Source organism: Tricharina praecox (genome assembly GCF_024521635.1).
Source record: "Tricharina praecox strain CBS 144465 chromosome Unknown BZA05scaffold_16, whole genome shotgun sequence".
In the NCBI taxonomy this organism is placed as follows: domain Eukaryota; kingdom Fungi; phylum Ascomycota; class Pezizomycetes; order Pezizales; family Pyronemataceae; genus Tricharina; species Tricharina praecox.
Window position 1 is genome coordinate 526,344 of NW_026250418.1, and position 14,262 is coordinate 540,605.

At 54.4% G+C, this 14,262-nt stretch overlaps 4 protein-coding genes across 4 annotated transcripts; all 4 read left to right on the forward strand.

The window, feature by feature from the left end:
• Positions 1–1,645: 1,645 nt before the first annotated feature.
• BZA05DRAFT_474820 (putative amidoligase enzyme-domain-containing protein) lies at positions 1,646–3,205 on the forward strand (the record flags this gene model as incomplete). Its single annotated transcript, XM_051488148.1, has 3 exons — positions 1,646–2,022; positions 2,097–2,271; positions 2,324–3,205. 3 exons carry the CDS (start codon positions 1,646–1,648, stop codon positions 3,203–3,205), a joined length of 1,434 nt encoding a protein of 477 aa, XP_051338462.1.
• A 3,380-nt stretch (positions 3,206–6,585) lies between these two features.
• BZA05DRAFT_77941 (mitochondrial putative alanine aminotransferase) lies at positions 6,586–8,573 on the forward strand. The gene is made up of 2 exons (XM_051488627.1): positions 6,586–7,147; positions 7,256–8,573. Exons 1-2 carry the CDS (start codon positions 6,745–6,747, stop codon positions 8,308–8,310), a joined length of 1,458 nt encoding a protein of 485 aa, XP_051338463.1. The 5' UTR covers positions 6,586–6,744; the 3' UTR covers positions 8,311–8,573.
• A 714-nt stretch (positions 8,574–9,287) lies between these two features.
• On the forward strand, positions 9,288–10,782 carry BZA05DRAFT_401636 (S-methyl-5'-thioadenosine phosphorylase). Its single transcript, XM_051484008.1, has 2 exons — positions 9,288–9,590; positions 9,646–10,782. Exons 1-2 carry the CDS (start codon positions 9,443–9,445, stop codon positions 10,536–10,538), a joined length of 1,041 nt encoding a protein of 346 aa, XP_051338464.1. The 5' UTR covers positions 9,288–9,442; the 3' UTR covers positions 10,539–10,782.
• Positions 10,783–11,972: 1,190 nt separating this feature from the next.
• BZA05DRAFT_445980 (GDSL lipase/acylhydrolase family protein) lies at positions 11,973–13,122 on the forward strand (the record flags this gene model as incomplete). The annotated part of the gene is made up of 3 exons (XM_051487041.1): positions 11,973–12,085; positions 12,152–12,630; positions 12,686–13,122. The coding sequence occupies 3 exons, from the start codon at positions 11,973–11,975 to the stop codon at positions 13,120–13,122; spliced, it is 1,029 nt and encodes a 342-aa protein (XP_051338465.1).
• Positions 13,123–14,262: the final 1,140 nt, after the last annotated feature.

Sequence of the window (14,262 nt, forward strand, 5' to 3'; positions counted from 1 at the left end):
AATGAACTAGCTTTGACCGGAGGGCTGAAGTTGAGGCTGGATATATGGTCGTGTGCGTGCGTCGGCGTGACTCACGGGGCATCCGAAAGGAGTTGAGGTTATTGGCCAACGTTTATTGTGTGCCTGCAGCTCGAAAGCCTATCCGGCGCAGTTGGGAGGCCAATCGCTGGCACGAGCCACCAACTACCACTCTCGTGTAACGTTGTACACACACACGGATCGACAAGCGAGTGCCTTTCCGTGACTGCATCCGTGGAATATGTTGACGTATGGTGCCTGCGCTTTTGAAGGGCCATCCTTTTGCGGTTCTATTTTCAAGCCAGCTAGCAGCCAGCAGCAGGTATGAATGATGGGGAGTAGAAAAGGCCCAGGTTATGTACCTCCCCCCAACCTTAGAATCCTGGTTCGATGTTGGTGTGAAGATCTTCGACAAGAGGAAACACTAGGTTTTGTATGGAAATCAAGCTCCAGTGCACCAAATCTCACGAGTGGAGACTAATTTTCACTCTGAGGTTAAATGCAGCGGTCACAGCCGCCATCGAGACTCCACCAGCAGATAGCCTGTCCCAGGATATGCGCAATCAACCACCGGCAGTGACTGATCCTCGTAGTGGAAAGGAGCAGGTGTATACTACTATAGTCATCGCCGGGTGGTGAAGTTGCATTTTTACCTTCATCCCATCATTCATCTTTAGCCCATCCAACACACTAGGGTGCAACTTTCACCTTTACCAACATCACCAGATGAGCTTGACGAGCATCGGGTACCATGAACGTCCACTGCGTATGATCGAGAAGACAGGGTGCCAATAGTAGGTATTGCAAACAGTCGAGTTTGAATTCCGCGCCGAAATCGGCAATATGTCTCCGGATGTCCGCGAGTGAGTAAGGATATACACAGCAGTGTGTACCTACGTGCCATATTGCTAGCGTGGTCGAGCTGCTGTTGTTGCCGCTGCGCTCTCGGGCAAGCGTCAGTGGCCGACAGCATGCCAAGATCTTTTCCGTGATTGTCGTCGTTTACTCCACCGCTCCCCTCCTGCCGTCCTCCCCAACTGCTGTTCGTTCTGACCGACAACGCCCACAGCGACACATGACTACCGGCAGTGTTCTCTTGCTAAGTTTTCGTTGTTTGCAAGTACCTCACAAATCTCTCATATGTCCCTTTGTTTAAGCTTCGCATTTGCTTTACTATGGCTGGTTTAAGGGTTTGACCGCTCGACCCACCTCTGATACCCGTTGCTGCATATTATACCGCCGGACGTCCAGCATTAACCTTAACCTTAACCTGCCCTAAACTACCATCACTTGTCATTATCTCTAACCACCCTCACTTCCCTCCGCACTAGCCCGTTTTATCCGTATAAATACTTCGATCCCGCTCCCCATCTTCGATCATCTCCCGAACAAACAACAGCAACTCCCTCTCCTTCAGTACTTTCACATCAACGCATACTTTCACATCAACGCACACTTTCACATCAACGCATACTTTTACATCAACGCATACTTTCACAACACAGTCGGAAAGAAAGCACGACGATCAAGGTAAGGTTCCACGTCTTCTCCCTGTCTTCACCCAGCCCTGGGTTTCATTGGTTGCTGACCCGGTTGGTGTTGGAAGATGACTACTTTTACGACGACCATGCGCCTTCACCTCACTGGTGAAGAAGGGTCCTATGTCGGTTGGGACGAGTGCAACGACTACAAGATCGTCCACTCGGACAAGCATAGGGCGAGAGTGAACCTTTTCGACAAGGTCGTGCGCCATGTGCGCCACGTCCTTGTCGCCACCGGCCGGCTCGCTCCACCTATCGTTGCTCGTCACAACAGCCGCCTCACATTTGGCATGGAGCTCGAGATGGTGGTTGTGGGCTGGTCGAGTGAGAAGACAGGATTCAACGCCGTCGAAGGGTCCTTCAACCGAATCAAGTGGGCGGGGGAGAAGTCTTACGAGTGCCAAGTTTACCATGGCACAGGAAGCCCAGACCGATCAAAATTCCTGATCATGAGGGATGGCAGGTAAGGATCCACCTTTTTTTCCTTTTCTTTCCTGATGGTTTTGACTGTCCGTTACTGACGCACGCTTTAAATAGTATCAACTCACGCGTCTGCGTGAAGCCCTGGTTGAAGATCCCCAGCAGCCCTCGTGGCCAGACCACCGGTAACTCGACCGTCGAGGAGCGTCGCCTTGTGGCGAACAAGATTCTTGCGCCAAAGAGCCCTGAGGAGGAAAGGAAGGCGTGGTGGTCGAGGGGCTCGAATGATACCGTATGTCAATACATGCTATGCAGTTGATCCATTATGCTAACTTTGCGAGTAGTACTACCTCACTCGTGAGGAAAATGTGACCAAATGGTTGGAGGAATATCTCCATGACCTCTCAGACCCGTGCTTCATATTGGGAGCCCCTGTTGAAATGTGCACGCCGATCTTGACTCAGGACACATACGAGCCGGCTATTGAATCCGTGCTATCACACTTGACTGAGGATTTGGCGTTGCATTTCAACGAGAGCACGGGTCTGCACGTGCACGTGGGCTGTGGCAAAGGCAACTCGTGGAAACTCGAGGAGCTTCAGGCAATCGCTAAGGCGGTGTTCCTCTTTGAGGATGTCATCGACCTGATGCACGCAGCCCACCGCGTGGAGGAGAACTGGATGATCGCCTCCAATAGATGGAATCCAGCTGTACGGGGCCTCACCATCGAGGAAGCTTTTTCTGTGATCGACGCCACCCTCTCGACGCAAGAATTCCTCAACGTGGTCGGAAACAGGAAGTGGCACAAGTACAACTTCACCACCAACGACATGTACGGTACCATCGAATTCCGACAGTCCGAAGCACATGGGAACCCCAAAAAGGCGGTTGAATGGATCCGCTTCATCTCTTGTTTTGTGTCCGCCGCACTAGGAGCTGCCAAGTGGGAGTGGGCCATGTGGGCAGAGCAACTAGGAGGGGAGGCGGTGGGGAACAAGCCCAGGCCTGAACGTCGCCTAAGCTACCTTCACCTTTCAGAGGATACCTGGGAACGTTTCGGCATACCTTCCCATCTACGCCGCCTCATACCGGAGATGTATGAGGAGCATACATACCGGGTCCGTATGGCAAAGCTGTCGGAAGTTTACGATGCCGCTGCCGCCTGTGCTCCGAATTTCATCCGCAACGTTGCCGCGGGCGATCGCCAGCCAAGTCCTAGCGATTAGGTCCACGGTTTCCTTCTTTCGTTCTTCATTTTTTGGTGATAATGGAGCTGATGGATAGCATTCCTCGATAACGATGACTGGTTGATGTGTTGGTTTTTGTTTTCTTCCTTTCTTAGCGATACTAGAGCTGATGGATGGTATTTCTCGATAACAATGACTTATGGTTGATTTTGGCGGAATGAACGAATGATAGTGACTATTAGTGTTGCTTTTTCTTTTTCCTTCTCTTAGACGGCCATCGTTTCTTTTCTCCTTGATTTCCTTCTGCTATACCTTTTGGTGATTTAAGATTTTTAAGATTTGATGTTTCTCCTGGGGCGTTGGTTTCATCAAGGGCTGGTGATGTGGGTGGTTTCCTCTTTTCATTTATCTTCACTTCCTCTTCTTTTCTTCTGCTGATACGTACAAGATATATGCATTCGAGGTTTTTTTTTACATTTACGGTGTCATCATCGAGAAGATGAAGCTGTTGGCTATGGTTCGTATGTGCTACTTAGTTGCTGACTATCGTTTTTTGGTGTATCATGTTTCAATGAACGGTTTCCGATTATTGTAAGCCATTATCACCATTTCGTGTCTCCTCAAAATCACCTTCAACCACAGTCAGTTGGTGGATATCAATTTTCAGGATTCTTCAGGAACGAAGAACGAGTGAGTGATAGTGCAACACCCGCTTCCACGTGACAGCCGAAATCCACACTACCCAAGATCCTCGAATTGTCGAGTCAATAATAAGCAGCCACGACGGAAATGAGGGCAGTATGCAAAAGGAAGGTGGAAAGTAGCAGTGACACCGGAACAGGCAATAAGACGCATAATATCAACAGACAGTGTCGCTGGTCTGATTCAACGAGGAAACTGCGTAACTATTGTCTGAGATAGTTATGTACGTACGGCGAAGCATGCTGGAAGCTTGAGATCTGCAAACGCGAAGTACGGGTCCGAGAGAGAGAAAGAGACCTTCAGAAAGTACGGGTCCGAACTAACTACGGTAGTTCTAAACAGGCAATTCACCGAGTGATGGAGTAGAGTAAACCAATAGGAAGATGAACTCCGATGCGATATTGCTCCTCGAGCTTCGAAGGGGCCTAGATGTTACCTACATACCTCGTATCCCGTGCTTCGCGCTCGGAAGCAGCAGTATCCACTCGCGTGGCCTCTTCATGCACGAGGAACGGAAGGGCGCCCCCGTTCCGCTCGGGGATCGAAGTCCGGCTTTGAACACCGCAGTCGACCGGCATTTCGGGTGGTAGACATAGTATGTAGGTCGGTAGGTGTGGGAAGCACGTTCGGGATAATGCAAAGAGTACAATAGGTGCCTCAGCGGGACAGCTTCGCGGGTTGGCAGTCTGCAATTGACATTTTTTCTCCTCACCAGCGATATGAGGTGCACTGTTCATCACAGATATGTATGATATATCTGCCCTTTCAAAATACAAAGGGGCAGTTTCAACTCGTCCACTCCACTCTGGTAGCGAGAAACAAGCTTCACCATAACAAAGTGCCTTATGTATGATCTGTACCTATGCTCTGTATGACATGCTCGACGGGCCTCGGGATTTGCGCAAGCCAAGGCCGTGCTGCGTCATGCGGTACTAGGCAGGCAGGCAGGGCCCAGGCAGGTAGGCACAAGGGTGCGCGGATCGACACTTCGGGACCGGCTCGGCGGCGCGGCGATTCGGGGCCCCCCCATGCTTACGTACGTACCCCATGTACAGGCCGACCCAACCGCAAACCGTCTGAGCCGGAAGCCGTAACCCACGAACTAACGACTCAAGTATTTACAAGCTCGCTGCTCGGAAGCTCGCCGTGTGCTGTGCAGCGTCCGTTTTACATAACCGGAGAAGGGCGCCTACCTGCTTGTGGCTAACCATCGAGTACCGGTAGATACAGTAGAGTATCGCGGGGTGAATGCGGGGACCAAGCATGCATGGGGCGCAACAAAAAAAGACTCGCCGCGTGGGATCGTTGGCGTCCTGGTTTAATCGCTCATCGCCGAAGTCCTGTTCGGCGGCTCGTCATTTCAGCCTGTGAAGATACGAAGTATGCATTAGGTACGTACCATCTTTTACATGTTCCGGATGACAATTCGGTCTATTGAAGCTCCAGTAGAAGCTGCGATACCGTGCCGTATCAACTACCGTGGCCTATGGGAACGGAGGACAGAGCATGCGGAGATCCGATAGAAGGGCGGGTGACCGTAGAGGAGGAGTCTACCCATCGTTAGGTAGGAGTGTCCCAATCCCGCCAGCAAGTAGTAAAGCCCCACATTTCCTCACTGCTCGCCCCAAAACCCCTACTTACGAAGAAGCTTTTACCTACAACATCCTCAGACTTTCCACCACCTCCTCCACTCGAACACCTTTCCCACATCTTGCGCGTTTCAACACGCCATCATCGTCCCACGTCCGTTCGTTCAACCTTCCTCTTTTTTTCCCCGACACACCCTCGCATGTCTCGCATAAGTGATCGCCGAGATCACGGAAAGGGACTGCGGGGGCCGGGGGCGGGGAGCGTACAACAGCACGACCCGTCCCTGTGCGAGGCGTGCGAGGTGTGCGCGCGTGTGTGTGTGAAGCTGACTCGCACCGTGTCTCAGAACCAGAGAAACCAAGGTGAAAATTCGACGGGAACTCGGACTTTTTACATACATCTTTCGCATCCGCATCCATCTTTTTTCCTCCCAGGTCGCCGGCTGTGGTCAATCTAGTTTTTTCTTCTTTTATTTCGGAGCTTTCAGGCGATTCGTGATGGCATATCGGTATCTGCGGCTGGGCGGGAGATTGAGTTCCAGGGTCCGCGCTGCTGCCGGCGGTGGTAGTGGTGGTGGTGCTGCTGGATTTCGTGTAGCGAACAGGGAGTGGTTTGGTAAGTTCGGATTTATGTTTCCATCATGTCATATGCGTCGATGTTCTCTGTCCCAGTTCGGCGTCTGTCTGTCCGTCTGTCCGCCCGTCGGTCCATCTGTCTTCTGCGTGTGTCGTGTCTGTTCTGGAAACAATCGATGGAACGATAATGGAGCGGCGGCATTCCGGACCGTCTGAGCACTGTCGACCTACTCGACAGGCCACGATATGCTGCTCTGACCGAGTGCTCCAACGAAGCTCCCTCAGATGAAGCCATCCTCACAGTAACCACAATAGTCCGCCCAGCAGAACCCGTGCAGCTCCGGACGCGGATGGCCAGGGCCACGGGAACCAACTCCACATCCGAGGAAACTTTGCCGCTTTAGCCCGGCGATTCGCTACCTAGCATGGGACTCCTGTTGCTCCACTTGCTCTCAGTTCCGGACTTTCACGAGCACCTCTCGCATCCTCCGCCCTACATAATTCCCCCCACCTCTCCCGCCCTGCAGGACAGACAGACACACCTCATACCCACCTCCCCCACCCACCCCACCCCACACTCCTCTTCTACTCCTACATATAATATCCCCCCGCCATTTCATCCCCCCGAATCGCCCCTCTGACAAACCTATTTGAACTGACCACCTCATCCTTACGGTTCTTTGCACAGACACCTTCCTTCAGAAATCACAAATGTCAACCACCGCCCCACGCCGTGCTCTCAGCGGGACCAATATCAACGTCAACCTTCTCAAGGCCGAGTATGCTGTGCGCGGTGCCATTGCGGTGAGGTCGGAGGAGCATCGTGCGACACTATCCCACAGCGATGTCCCATCCAGCCACGGTCTCCCCTTCGACTCGGTTATCTCGGCAAACATTGGGAACCCCCAACAGCTCGACCAGCAGCCCATCACCTTCTTCCGTCAGGTGCTCAGCATCCTCGAGTATCCCGCGTTGTTGGAGACCGAGGGAATCTACCCCGAGGATGTCAAGGCGCGCGCTCGCACGCTACTGAAAGAGGTCGGTAGTGTGGGAGCGTACTCACAGTCGCAAGGTGTTGCGGCAATTAGAAAGTCGGTTGCGGCGTTCATCGAGAGTATGACACATTCCCATTCCCCCACTCCATCTATATACCCCGCCCTGCCCCCGCAGCCGCCCCCACTCTATTTGAAATCCCTGCTGACAATCCCCCCCACCTAACCAGGAAGAGATGGCCATCCCTCCAACTTCGCCGACATCTTCCTCACCGGCGGTGCGTCGAGCGGTGTGAATACCCTCCTCAACACCATCTGTCGCGGTCCCGAGACCGGAATTCTCATTCCGATCCCGCAGTACCCCCTCTACACTGCGACCCTCGCTCTACTCAACGCGACTGCCGTTCCGTACTACCTCGACGAGCCCCACGAGTGGAGCACCAACGTCCCTCTGATCCGCTCACAGCTCGCAAAGGCCAAAAGTGATGGCATTGATGTTCGCTGCATCGCCGTGATCAACCCAGGCAATCCCACCGGTGCCTCTCTCTCGGAGGGCGACATCGAGGCTGTTCTGGACTTGGCTGCTGAAGAGCACCTTGTTGTGATGGCGGATGAAGTATACCAGACTAATGTCTACCGTGGCGAGTTCCACTCGTTCAAGAAAGTCCTCCGCAACATGCAGGCGCGCAAGGGCGGCGAAAAGTACAGCCACGTCGAGCTCGTATCCCTCCATTCCACGTCCAAGGGCATGGTCGGCGAGTGCGGACATCGCGGCGGCTACTTTGAGCTCGTCAACTTCGATCCAGAGGTGCAGGCGCAGATTTACAAGCTGGTCTCCATCACTCTGTGCCCTCCCGTGATTGGCCAGTGTCTGGTTGAGCTCATGGTCAACCCTCCCAAGGTCGGCGAGGAATCCCACCCGCGCTACCAGGCGGAGTACGACGGCATCTACAACGGCCTGAAGAAGCGCTCGCAGGCGCTTTACTCCGCCTTCAAGAGTATGACCGGTGTCAGCTGTCAGGACCCTCAGGGTGCCATGTACATCTTCCCCACCATCACGCTCTCAAAGCGTGCACAAGAGAAGGCCGCAAGCGAGGGCAAGAAGCCGGACGAGTACTACTGCCTCCGTATGCTCGACGCAACCGGCATCTGTGTCGTCCCCGGCAGCGGCTTCGGCCAGACCGAGGGTACCTGGCACTTCCGCACTACGTTCCTTCCGCCCGGCACCGACTGGGTCGACCGCATGAGGGAGTTTCACGAGGCCTTCATGGAGGAGTTCAAGTAGAGTAGACGTGAAATAATGAGGGGAGAAAGGGATGGGCGTTTGGGTCGTTTAGATCTACTTGGCTTTGTCTTGTCTTTGTTGTACGGGTGTTTCCTGGTGTTCGTTTTTTTCCTTCCTTCCGTTTTGTTTTGTGCTTCTCTCTTGTTCCGGTTGCTTTTGTGGCTTTTGCTTTTGCTTTTGCTTTTGCTTTTGCTTTTGAGTGGACCTATGGCTTTGGCCTTTCACGGGTATCTATATAGGTTGGAGTTGGCGAGGTTGGGTGAGGTAACTATGGCAGGCATAGATACCACTATCTGCGGTGCAGGCTTTGGAAGAAATGTTGCGGTTTTATTGCTTCGTTGCGTGGTGATTTGTCTGCGGAATCCCGTGCGGAGTAGATGGTGTTGGGTCTGGATATCACTTGGGCCCTGAAAGCAAGCGGCCTCCCGTTTTGCCCTTGTAAGCCGCCGTCACAGCCATAATGCCCGAAAAGCGCCCTTTTCTAATGCTGTGTTGCAAGTGGGTGTTTTCCAGGCGTCGGGCGGACCGCCGTCATCATCACCATCGTCATCACCATCATTCATTCATTCACACATTAACCCATATTTCAAGTGACTAACGGAAGGCCGATGTGCAGGGTCCGAGTCCTCTGTGAGGGTGTCAGATAAGGAGATCCCGTGGAAGGGAAAGGAAGGGAAGGGGAGGAAATGGTTCGCAGGCAGGTCACTAAGCACAGAGAACCACGTAGAAGGAAGAATGCGAACTGCCGTTGTATACCAACAGATCCTTGGGCGAGTGATTTCATGTGGTACGGATCGATCAGGAGCATTGTGCTGTCCCGGCTACCTCATACATAATGTGGCTATCCGGATATCCTATGTACGCTGGGATCACTCTTCGGGGTATGATACCCATGGATGGTGATGGCGCTGCTGATTCGGCCATGTATTTATAAAATTGCATTGGAGTAGGTATCATAACTGACCATACATTGCGCTCTTCGGAGTTGCGTGATCTGACCCACCCCTCATTCAGACCTGAATCATTTGATCTCGGTTTTCAGTGCTCCCGCAATTTATATTGATTACTCCTGACCCTGTGAATTTATGAATTACTGACGCTGCGCCGCTGCATCCGTGGGGCGCAGAAAAAAATGGCACTAAGGGTGGGGTTCGGGATGCCCCGCCATCTACGCTTCCCTCTTACTCCACGACCTCGACCGCAACCGCTACATCGCCGCTACATCACTCTCCCTCCCTACTACCGGCGGCCTAGAATGTCTCTCCCAACCACCTACTCGGGTACGGATCCACATCACCCTACTCCCCCATCCTGCACTCCTCTAACCGTGCGCAGGCGCCGTCCGCATCGCCGTGATCGGCGGCACCGGCATCGAAGCGCTCACACACGAAGGCTTCACGCCAGTAGCCTCGCTGACAGTGGCGACGCCATGGGGCGCGCCCTCCAGCGCGATCCTAATCCTCGAGACGCCCTCTGGCGCGCCCATCGCCTTCCTCTCTCGCCACGGCGCGCACCACGAATACACACCGAGCGAGGTTCCGGGACGCGCCAACATCGCCGCGCTGCGGTCCCTCGGCGTGCGCAGCATCCTGGCGTTCTCCGCTGTCGGCTCACTGCAGGGGCACATCAAGCCGCGCGACTTCGTGCTCCCCGACCAGATCATCGACCGCACCAAGGGGATCCGCGCGAGCACGTTCTTCGAGGGCGGGATTGTGGGGCACGTTGGGTTCGCGGACCCGTTCGACGCGGGGCTGTCGCACGTCATCGCCGCGGTCGCTACCCGCGTCGGCGGTGCTCATCTCCACGTCGGCGGAACAGTCATCTGCATGGAGGGTCCTGCGTTCTCGACCCGTGCCGAGAGCGCGATGTACCGCTCCTGGGGCGGCAGCGTCATCAATATGAGTGCGCTCCCGGAGGCGAAGCTCGCCCGCGAGGCGGAGATCGCCTACGCCATGGTCTGCATGAGCACCGATTACGACTGCTGGAAGACCGATGAGCCCCCCGTCACCGTCGCCACTGTCACTGCGAATATGCGCGCCAACGGCGAGAATGCGAAGCACCTCATGGCGGCCGTGCTCCAGGAGCTCGCCAGGGAGGAGCATGCGGACCTCGTCCATGCGAAGCATCTGGAGGGGGGCAGCAGGTGGGCAAATTGCACCGCCCGCCCAGGTGTCGGAAGGGAGGCGATGGAGAAGATCGATTGGTTGCTGCCTGGTTACTTCTCGTAGAGGGGAGTGAAGTGGAATGTGGGGACGCCTGTTTGTCTACATATGTACTCAAATAGCGACCAGGGAGATATCCATTTGCGTTGGGGTGGTTTCGTGGCTTTGTTGCGTTCGATAGGAGGTTGGCAATTGAACCGTCTACCTACCCACTCTAAATGGGGACGCGGGCATGCCGGCGGCCGGGGATGATGAACGTCTCCCCGTTCGCCACTAGGACCAATGTACGATGTGATTCTGGTGATGGAGAGTACTTACCCAGCAGCACCTATGACGCACATGAGTGCATATAACCAGTAGAGTAGAGTATGTATGTGGGGTAGCCACACACTCGTCCCTGGGGCCGGGGCCGTTTGGGAAAAAAACGGCTCTATGCACAGTACATACATCCCCCTGCCGAATCCCCACCACCAACGTAAAATGTAGTTACCGGACTTCCATCCTTTCCCCGGTGAAGCCCCACGATCTGTCATCTCGCTAACAACCGACCCGGAGCCTCGCTCGTAGATCGGAGCCGGAGGCCATTGCCGTCCGAGCCCGTGGATACTCTACTGAGATGCACACCTGCCATCTGGGATCACTCGTCTGGGTAAGTAGGCAGATAATTACCGCTACGCTATCCGTTGCATACGGTATAACTATACCCCATATTACTCTCTAGTAGCGGTTGAAGCCAGCGGGCGCCGGGGAGGAACCGGTCATACATACTAGCAGTGATGCTACATACGATGACTAAACAAAAAACAAGGACATCACTCCAACTAGTACCCCGCAATTGCTTTGGAAGCTGGAATCGGATGCACTCACTCACTACTCTATATTATACTATTGTATACGAAGAGATATATACATGCATGCGTGCAGCGTGCGTGCAATATGGATAAACAACCCGTTGCGCGCACGCACGCCATGTTGTGTCAATTCGGACCTTGTTCGAGGCCATCCACAGCATAGTGAACTACAGCTCGCGTGCGACTATGTATGTATGGTGTGTGTGTGTATGTGCAGTTGAAGAAGTTCGGGAGTTGATCGATATCTTCCGGGTGGTCGGCGTGATTCAGGTACGTGCTGTGCATACTGTACTTAAGTCGCACCTGGTATGATATGTGTGTAGGCAGGTTGGACCGGAATTGACGAGCTGAAGGTCAACGATCGCTTGCTCGCTCTAGGTAACTACTCTACGGTAGTTAAGCTACCTGCTATGCACTACTATAGGTGGTATGATATATCCATGCATCCTTCCAGCCGGCACCAATGTACCAACCAGTACCAACACCAACGGATGATTGACGACATACCGACATGCCTACGGGAAGCCCGAACGGGAGCGGGGGAAAGGAATGGAGGGGGTGGGATCGAGTGGGTTTATATTGCGCCGTGCCTTCCCCACTACCTCTGGGGAATTGGCCAAGTACTCGAAACAAGGACCGTCCACCAGCAATGCATATCCTCTCACTCGCCCTCTCGCTCCTCGCCGCTGCTTCCACAGTCGCCGCCGCTCCGCAGAAGGGCTGGAACGGCAACTTCAAGACGCACATTGCATTCGGCGACAGGTCCGTTCCGCTCCTCGCTCCCCCCTTCCGTGCCTGCCACGGGTACCGGTAACTGACCGTGCCCAGCTACACGGACGAATCGCGGCTCTCCTACCTAATCGCTCACAACGGCACGAACCCGCCGGTAGGCTGGATAGCACCGGACTCGAACTCGTCCGCGTCCGGCGGGCACAGCTGGGCGCGGTACGCGACGTACTACACAGGGGCAACGCTGTACAACTACGCAGTCTCCGGCGCCGTCTGCAGCAACGAGCTGACGCCGCGGTTCCTCAGCTCGATCAACCGCGACTTCCCCGATGTCGAGGGGTACGAGGTGCCCGCGTTCGCGGCGGATCTGAGGTCCGGCGCCCTGGATGTGGACTGGAAGACGACGGTTGTCAGCCTGTGGATTGGAACTAATGATCTGGGCGGAGGCCTGTTCATGGATCATGCGCAGAAGAGGGGCGCTACCGAGGTGGACTATACGAAATGTGTCTGGAAACAGCTAAGGAGTCTGCATAAACTTGGTGCGAGGAACTTCGTGTTGCTGAATATTGCGCCGCTGGGTATGATCCCCCCCCTCCCGACGACAATGCTATGTGTTCGTGCTAACACACCCAGACCTCTCCCCCCTCTACTCGACCGAGCCAGGCCCGAGCCGTTTCTGGTTGAACAAAGGGACGAACATGACCGCGATATCGAGCACGATGGCCTCCACCGTCGCCAGCGTGAACGAGATCTTCAGTCTCCGCGCCGCGGCCTACACCAAGTCGCAACTTCCCAACTCCAAGCTTGCAATCCTCGACACCAACTCACTGCTGGCGGATATCTACCACCGGCCGGAGCTGTACCTCAACGGCACCGCGCCGCTCAACGTCACGGGATACAACTACGGCTGCACCGCGGATTACTCACGCTGCAGGACCTATAGGGGTGACGATAGAGACGCGTTCATGTGGTACGATGAATTACATCCTAGTGAGCAGGTTGGGAGGGTCCTTGCCAAGGTATGGACCGAGGTGGTGAGGGGCGGGAAGAAGTGGGTGACGTTCTTTTAGGGAAACGGGGGAAGGAAGAGGGGGATAGTAATCGTTAATAAATGTGATTCAATGTCTCGTGCAGTCTCAATGGGTCGAGTGAGAGGAATGATTGCGTGTTAGTGTAACGCTGGCCAGCCCGACCAGCCGGAATGCGCGCAATCGGTCACGGATCATGGCTCGCAGCAACAGACCGCCCGCGGCATGCATGCATGCGGGTGTGATGGAGCTGGAGGAACCGCATCAGCGTTACTGTTACACGACGTTGCCATGTTGTTCCTCCTCCTACTCCTCCGGTTCACCCAGCTCACCGCCTTGTTCCACCGACTCGCTGCCGTCGGGCGTGGAGTCGGCTGTGGAATCGGGCGTGGAATCAGACGTGGAATTGACTCCGAGTCACCATATGCTGTGTTATGTTCTGTGCTATGTTCTATGCTATGTTCTGTGCTCTATATGCTGTGCTATGTTCTATGTTCCATCTTCCATATGCTGTTCTGTGTTCCATATGCTGTTCTAGGTTCTATATGCTGTGCTATGTTCTATGTTCTATGTGCTCTGCCGTATTGTACAGTGCAGTGCAACTATACCACCACCACCGCCCGCCGCCCGCCGAATCCCGACGATTAGTATACATTCATGCATAAGCAGAATGTTTCACCGTTACCGTAACACCGCCGCCGACATTCCGAGCCCGACATTCCGAGTCGGACCGGCACGACTTGCCACGGGTTGCCACGAGTTCCACGGGTTGCCACGAGTTTCACGAGTTTCCACGGGTTGCCACGAGAGAGCGCTCATTCATCCACGTGTGACGTGCTCGCCAGGCTCCAGCCGCACGATGCACACGATGCCCACGACGCACACGGTGCTCACGCGGCACACGATGCACACGATGCACACGATGCACACGATGCACACGACGACCACGCGGCACACGCGGCATGGAAGGTTCTTGAGCCTTTATGTATGATAGGCTTTGAGGCTTTGAGACTGTAGTTTGGGTTTACATAGGTACTTAGATACGGCGGGAGACTGGTTGGTTGGCTGGTTGGTTGGATGGTTGGCTGGCTGGGCAATACCCACTCTACATACTCTAAATGGGATCGACTTGCCAAGATGTACTCAATATACTCTATATTTTCTACATAGATGATAGGTAGA

Coding starts and splice junctions, on each gene's coding strand:
- BZA05DRAFT_77941 (XM_051488627.1), top strand. CDS start 6,745: ATGTCAACCACCGCCCCACGCCGTGCTCTCAGCGGGACCAATATCAAC. Junction 7,148..7,255: donor GGTTGCGGCGTTCATCGAGA/GTATGACACATT, acceptor CCACCTAACCAG/GAAGAGATGGCCATCCCTCC.
- BZA05DRAFT_401636 (XM_051484008.1), top strand. CDS start 9,443: ATGGCACTAAGGGTGGGGTTCGGGATGCCCCGCCATCTACGCTTCCCT. Junction 9,591..9,645: donor TCTCCCAACCACCTACTCGG/GTACGGATCCAC, acceptor AACCGTGCGCAG/GCGCCGTCCGCATCGCCGTG.